A 6789-nucleotide genomic window follows, 5' to 3' on the forward strand; every position below is an offset into this window, starting at 1 on the left:
GCAACTCAACGGACACCTCTGGCACCCACGAACTCACTCCGGTCGCAACTCTGCGTCGTGTGGACCAGACGTACGTCCACGAGTGGCTCATCACCCGGCGGTCCATGTGCTGTGACGGCAGATTGCCGGCGACACCGCGGACTCCACAAAACCCATGAACTCGGTCCGGTCGCAACATGGCGTCGTGTGGACCAGACCCGTGTCCACGAGCAGCTGCCGGTGCTCTGATGATCTGACCGCCACCATCTTGTGTCGTCGGCCTCACGATCCGGCCACCTCCGTCCTGTGTTGTCGGCCTCACGATCCGGCCACCGCCGTCCTGTGTCGTTGTCCTCACGATCTGGCCACCGCATTGCTGCGTCGTGGCCTTCCGATTTGGCAGGTCTAATGCATCCTGCCCCATGTACATGCATACATGCCCTGGGGTATGATTGTGCACGTAGACTTTATCCGGCCGCCGACTGAAGCGCAAGCCTAGATCAGATCCGAGACGACTGGATCGGTGAAGAGTGCCCAGGCTAATGAAAAAGAAACAGGCAGGAGCGCCCTGCCGCCGCCGTCTGCCGTGGGACGACCTCCTCCGGCGGCGGCGGGGGGAGGAAGGTCAGCGAGGGGTGGCCGACGGCTGGGGCGGTAGGGTCCCCCGAGTCGCCCGGCGCGGACATGTAGAATATAAACTAGAAGGGTGATGTTGTTGTGTTGTTATGGCATTTCAGACTATAAAAAACTATTAGCTAGATACATGATATGGAGACTTTGTATTATTTCATGCAGAAGTTATTTGTCTTTGGTAGAATATTCTTCAATTTAATTTATCTTCATATGCTAGAGTTTCGTATGATTTTAGCATCTTTGTGAAAAAAAATAGAAAAATAACTCGCGTGCAGCAACAGTATTGGGCCAGCCCAGTGGCACATGGGTCGTCGGCGAGATGTATTACGACTCGCACCAGGCGAGAAATAGCATTTGCGGAGGAGTTGCAGAGAACTCGGGGAACGCCACAAATGAGTGTGAACATATATTCCATCCAGATACAAGATAGTAGGAAACGACAACACTCGATACAAATACTCTCAACTTAGCTAGGAAACGACAACACTACTCCCTCCATTCCGAATTACTTGTCTTGAATTTGTCTAGATACGGATGTATCTAGACTCATTTTAGTGCTAGATACCTCCGTATCTAGACAAATCTAAGACAAGTAATTCGAAACGGAGGGAGTAGATACAAACAGTCTCAACCTAGTTAACTGCATATACCTTGGAATCTCACTCGCTCGGATATTGAGAAATGTCTGCACCCTTGTGGGTAACAAAACATTTTTAGCCTTCTCCGGCAAAAAAAGGTTGGTGGCTGGCGGCTGGCTCGCAAACAAAACTGTGATGGACACGCGGCATTTTAATCGCCCGAATTTACAGGCGTAACACCAAGCGACCAGCTGGGGGTGGCGAAACCGAAGAAATCGGGCTGAATTAACACGCCCGGTGAAAACAACATGCATAGCAGTTGCTGTTCATTGGGCTCTATATAAAGGAGGTTGATCGACGCGTACCTGCACACACACAGAGAGTCAGAGACGACGTATAGGTTGCAGGCAAGTGACAAACATGGCTAACGGGAAGCTGCTGGCCGTGCTTGCTCTCTTGCAGGTCCTGTCGCTCCTCCTCCACGTCCATGGCGTCTCCGGGGCCATCAGCCTCACGCACAAGCATGCAAAGCGGCCCGGCGCCGGCGGGGGCGGCGGTAAATGCCACATCAGCGGCTTCCTCCAGGGTAAGGCCGGCAAGTGCAACCCGGAGCACGGCTCCGACTGCTGCGCCTCCGGCCACCGCTACCCGCAGTTCAAGTGCTCGCCCCCGGTGTCCGCGAAGACGCCGGCGATCCTCACGCTGAACAGCTTCGCGGCCGGAGGAGACGGGGGAGGCAAGTCCTTCTGCGACAACAAGTTCCACCCGGACAGCGCGCGGGTGGTGGCGTTGTCCTCGGGGTGGCTGCGCCTGGACGGCACGCGCAGGTGCAACAAGATGATCCGTATCAACGGAAACGGGCGGTCGGTGCTGGCCAAGGTGGTGGACGAGTGCGACTCGGTGAACGGGTGCGACGCGGAGCACAACTTCGAGCCCCCGTGCCCGAACAACGCCGTGGACGGGTCGCCGGCGGTCTGGAAGGCGCTGGGGCTCAAGGAGTCGATTGGGGAGTTCAAGGTCACCTGGTCTGACGTCTGAGCTTAGGCCAGGGAGGGGAGACATATGTGCACCTCACTCACTGTAAGCAGCGTATGGTGTGTGATGAGATGCTACCTACTCTTGGCGGTGGACCGGGTCGCTGCTAATCTAACTAAATAAGCCGCCGTTCACGTACTTTGATGTTTTTCAGGTTTATGTATTTGTCATGTTTCGAAATACCCATGTGTTGTTGCGGAGCGACAAAAGAAAAAAAAACTCCGACGTTTATACTCTACAAATAGTACTACCTTGTTCTCCAGGTTAAAAAAAACCTACCTTGTTCTTGCTCTCGTCGCCATCCATCTCCTTCCCTCCATGACAAGCTCACAGCCCACATGACAGAGACGCTGCCTATGAACACGATGGGCTATCTAACAATAAGAAGAGTACAGTCTACTTCAGTTTCTCCCGCTGCCAATATAGGGCACATTGCAAAAGTCGTGTGTTTGTATTGTTCCGAGCTAACGAACAATAAGAAGAGTACAGCCCACTTCAGTTTCTCCCGCTGCCAATATAGGACGCATTGCAAAAGTCGTGTGTTTGTATTGTTCCGAGAATTTCAAACACCATTTTAGAGTCATTTGGCATTGCCAAAGTATAACACTAACATTCAAGTCTTATTCAAATGACATAACATATAAGAATAAAATGTTTTTTAAAGGAGGTTGACCCCCGGCCTCTGCATCTGGGCGATGCATACGGTCACTTTATTAATTATTCTCACACGACCTTACAAAATAATACAATAGTAAAACTAAAGCCATCGTCTAAGCAACAAACTGTCGCTACAATTATCCAGTTGATGAAGGGGCGCAGATAGCCTGGGCCTAATACCAAACAGACATCGCAGCCAAACCTAACATCTAAGACCTGAGGTCCCATCCAGGACGCCTGCCGGGCATGGGTCACACCGGTCCGGCGTGCTCTCATAGGCCGCCGCCGCCAACTGCCACCGCTCCATCTTCAGAACTGTACTGATGCATCAACTTTGATCGGTCCAGCTATCATTGACGCCACCATGGCGCCCAACGACACCTCCTCCCTGCGTGCAAACAACTGAGCACGTCGCGGTCGCCACTGATACACCTCAGCACCATACTCTTAAGTACCACCAGCCGACGCAGCTTGAAGTCTTTGGAAGATTTGTCGTGCGTAGCACCTGCCGACCGGGCATGACAAAGCGTAGCACCTGTCGGCCAGGCATGACTTGACATCTCCACCGAAGCTCCGTGCAAAACGAAGCCGCTCCACAAAGGATGCTCCCAATAGAGAAACGGCACCGCAGTGCCGCCATCGCCCGATCTGGAACACCAGGTCCTAGGGTTTCCCCCGGAGGAGTACGAGTGGGTCGCCAGTAGTTACACGACGATACCTTCATCAAAGTAACGGCGTAGAACGCCGCCATCGCCTGTCGTCGGCTCGGTTTTCACCGGCAACCATGTCTCCCCAACTCGCAGCCGGGACTGGATGATGGATCTCGAGATCAAATCAGCAAGCCTCTGGCCGGCCACCTTCGACGAAGAAGATGACCACCACCACTAGCTACACCGGCCAGAACAGATCTGCCATGTGCCGCCAAGCAGTCCACCAGGCCCTCGACGCCTTCGTCGATCTAAAGCCAGATGACATGCTGCCGAAGACCGCATCGCGCCGCCGCCCGATCCAGGCCAGCCGCCGCAGCAGCCGTCCGTGGCCCGAGGCAGGGCCGACCGCCGCCGCCGTCGAAGCCATCGCCGCCGCTTCTAGATCGGCCGCACCTCCATGCATGTTGGGGCCCCGCCACCCCTGTGGTGCGGGAGGGAGGAAGGGAGGATCGGGTGGCCTCTCGAGTGGCGGCTGGGAAGGCCTCCGGAGTCGCCTGGAGGAGCGACCCGGGAGGCAGATGCGCCTCTATAAGAATAAAATGTAAAATGACTTTTTTACATATATCTTAATGTAGGATCTCACGAATATAAACGACTAGAGAATCGACTTAGACTTGTTCGACTAAGATTTTAGGAGACTGCTTTACAAATGGCTTCTGCCAGAACGAGACCCCTCGCACTGGCAGTCAAAGCGTGCCACAGTCGTAGTCGGGCATCATGAGGAGCCCCTTGGCGAGCACCCCTGACAGCAGCCTGTCGCGCGCAAATCTCACCACGGCGTGCTCGCTCTGCTGCACACGCCCCACCATGTAGGACGCCGCAATCACCTGCGCGCTCCTCCACCGCCGGATCCCGGCGTACCGGCGCAGAGCCGCCTCGATCGTCTCATCTCCGTCGCCGTCGCCGGCCATCGCGTCGCCGAGGCACCGCGCGAGGACGACCGCGTCCTCCAGCGCGATGCACGCGCCCTGCGCCAGGTCCGGCGTCGTGGGGTGGAGCGCGTCGCCGGCGACGCACACGTTCCCCTTGCTGATGCTCCCGAACAGGAGCGACAGCGGCGGGCGGTACCGCAGCGGCGCCACGAGGACGTCGTTCATCTCGCTCCTCTCGACCGCATCCAGAACCTCGTCTGGTGCCATGATGCTCCGCAGCTTGGCCAGGACGAACTGCTTCATCTCCGCCGGGCTCTGGTCGACGTCCTCCTTGCCGTCCGGACAGGAAGGTGACCACGTCAGGAACCAGTACACGTCCGTGTCGCCGCAGGGCACCAGGCCGGCACGGAAGCCGTTGCCGCTCAACTGCATGAACTTGGGCTGGAACCCGTGGCCGTCGGAGTACTTGGCGTGCCCCCGCGTGGCCCTGCGCCCGGAGTCGAGCGGCTTGGCGAGCCCCAGCCATCTGGCCACCACCGAGTTGATCCCGTCGCAGCCGATCAGCACCTTTGCTCGGAGCGTCGAGCCGTCGGCGAGATGCAGGATCTTGGCATCGCCGCCGCCGTCTTTTTCTTTGTCGTCGTCGATGGAGACGATCCTGGAGTTGTAGCGGATGGTGCCTGCCGGAAGCTCTTCCTCCAGCGCCTGGAGCAGCACGTTCCGCTGCACGCACCGGGCTTCGTGGGGTCCCCTGCATTAATCAAGAAGCAAACAGATGAATTCACCCAAGAATAGAGCAAGTTTGGGTTTGATCCGATGGTGAATGGAGTGGACATCTCACAGTTTTCCTTGCACCCGGAGATCCAGCTCTCGCACCACTTGCCCGGTAGTCGGAGACATGACACGCACCCTATCCATTCGAGAGGAGAAAAATGAACAGTACGCCGTCAGCACGGCTAACTCGATATATGTATGATCGTGATAAGCTTCAGAAAAAGATGGAGATCCAGATCAAGATCGAGCTGTAGTGTATACGTACCCCTGCACCTGCAGGTGGTGGCTCCTCATCTTGTCGCCGACGCCGAGGGCGTCAAGCGCGCGGAAGGCGTTGGTCCATGTCATGAACGCGAAGCCGGACGTCCGGAGCGCCGGCGACGACTCCAGCACCACGCTCCGCACGCCCTTCCTGCATTCATCCAGCGACCCTTGTTTAGTGAAGCCGACATGCCACATGTACACAACACAAATGAAGAAGCTGGCTAGCGTTCACGACGAATTCAGAGAGCATGTGAGTCGTCTCTGCCTCTGTGGAGATGTGACTGGTGTGCCGGCGTACCTGTGGAGTCCCAGGGCGACGCCGACACCGGCGAGGCCGGCGCCGACAATGACCACGTCCTCGGCGGCGTCCTGCTTCTGCTGCTCCATGTGTGCTTACACTGGCTTACGCTTCGACGACTGATATATTCGGTTCGTCGTGTGTGCTCGCGAGTTAATTTGAGCTGGTTTGGACTGATCTATACCATTCAGCAAGTCAATGCTGTATGTATATATGCTCCAAGAAAACTGAAGCAGCGGAGAAGGAGGCGGCTCTGGCGTCACTGCTGATGATGCCTTGCTGGTTGGCCTTGTACAATAATGGTCAACTTGGGCACTTGGCAACTTGCATCCGTCCTTTTTCAGTATCATACTAGCGCCTTTTTTCTTCGGACTAGCACTTTATCCGAGGGTTTTGGGGGTAAGGTAGAATAAAAAAACGGTTGACGGCCACATTCAAATATGTTGGCCATTGCTGAATTTTCGATCCTTGACAGTGGGTTTATTTTTATTTTTGAGGCAAAGTCCTTGAGAGCAACTCGAACGCAGGGACCTAAATGAACACGGATTTTGTTTACTTTTTGTTCGTATGAGTCATCTATCCGCCTAGCGGACATGCGGTGGACACACGATGCACTCAACGCAGCAACACATGAAGCGGACAAGCACAACAGAACACAGGCAAGCGCATAGCAGTAGCAGCACCAAGCGAGCCGGACAATGGGCAGTGCCCAAGGCCCGCGCTGCCGCCGCCGCAAGCCCTAGGGCGCGGGCTCGCCGACGTCACCCCCCCTCCTTCCTTCTTCTCCCTCACTGGATCTGGCGCAGAGGAGCTGCTCCGCCATGGCCGACGGCCCAAGGTGAGCGGCGGTTCTGGGCGGAGCCCATGTCCGACCACCGCCGCAGCCCCAACCCCAGGGCGCGGGCTCGCCGACGTCACCGCCCCCCTCCTCCCTTCTTCTCCCTCACAGGATCTGGCACAGAGGAGCTGCTCCGCCATGGCTGACAGCT

The 6789-nt window shown here is 56.3% G+C and overlaps 2 protein-coding genes across 2 annotated transcripts; one reads left to right on the plus strand and one right to left on the minus strand.

The window, feature by feature from the left end:
* The first annotated feature begins 1276 nt into the window (after positions 1-1276).
* Positions 1277-2363, plus strand: LOC125554146 (putative ripening-related protein 4). Its single transcript, XM_048717745.1, has one exon. The coding sequence runs from the start codon at positions 1611-1613 to the stop codon at positions 2226-2228; it is 618 nt and encodes a 205-aa protein (XP_048573702.1). The 5' UTR covers positions 1277-1610; the 3' UTR covers positions 2229-2363.
* Positions 2364-4127: 1764 nt separating this feature from the next.
* Positions 4128-6032, minus strand: LOC125552672 (monooxygenase 2-like). The gene is made up of 4 exons (XM_048716300.1): positions 5801-6032; positions 5504-5650; positions 5306-5374; positions 4128-5215 (listed from the first exon to the last, which is right to left on the minus strand). The coding sequence occupies exons 1-4, from the start codon at positions 5887-5889 to the stop codon at positions 4279-4281; spliced, it is 1242 nt and encodes a 413-aa protein (XP_048572257.1). The 5' UTR covers positions 5890-6032; the 3' UTR covers positions 4128-4278.
* Between the last annotated feature and the right edge of the window lie 757 nt (positions 6033-6789).

The sequence above is a fragment of the Triticum urartu genome, chromosome 4 (genome assembly GCF_003073215.2).
Source record: "Triticum urartu cultivar G1812 chromosome 4, Tu2.1, whole genome shotgun sequence".
NCBI lineage: Eukaryota > Viridiplantae > Streptophyta > Magnoliopsida > Poales > Poaceae > Triticum > Triticum urartu.

What these genes read in the sequence shown, in the direction of transcription:
- LOC125552672 (XM_048716300.1), bottom strand. Translation starts at nt 5,889, where the DNA reads ATGGAGCAGCAGAAGCAGGACGCCGCCGAGGACGTGGTCATTGTCGGC. An exon ending in GTCGCCCTGGGACTCCACAG is followed by an intron (nt 5,651 to 5,800) that starts GTACGCCGGCAC and finishes GGATGAATGCAG; the next exon opens with GAAGGGCGTGCGGAGCGTGG. An exon ending in CACCACCTGCAGGTGCAGGG is followed by an intron (nt 5,375 to 5,503) that starts GTACGTATACAC and finishes TCGAATGGATAG; the next exon opens with GGTGCGTGTCATGTCTCCGA.
- LOC125554146 (XM_048717745.1), top strand. Translation starts at nt 1,611, where the DNA reads ATGGCTAACGGGAAGCTGCTGGCCGTGCTTGCTCTCTTGCAGGTCCTG.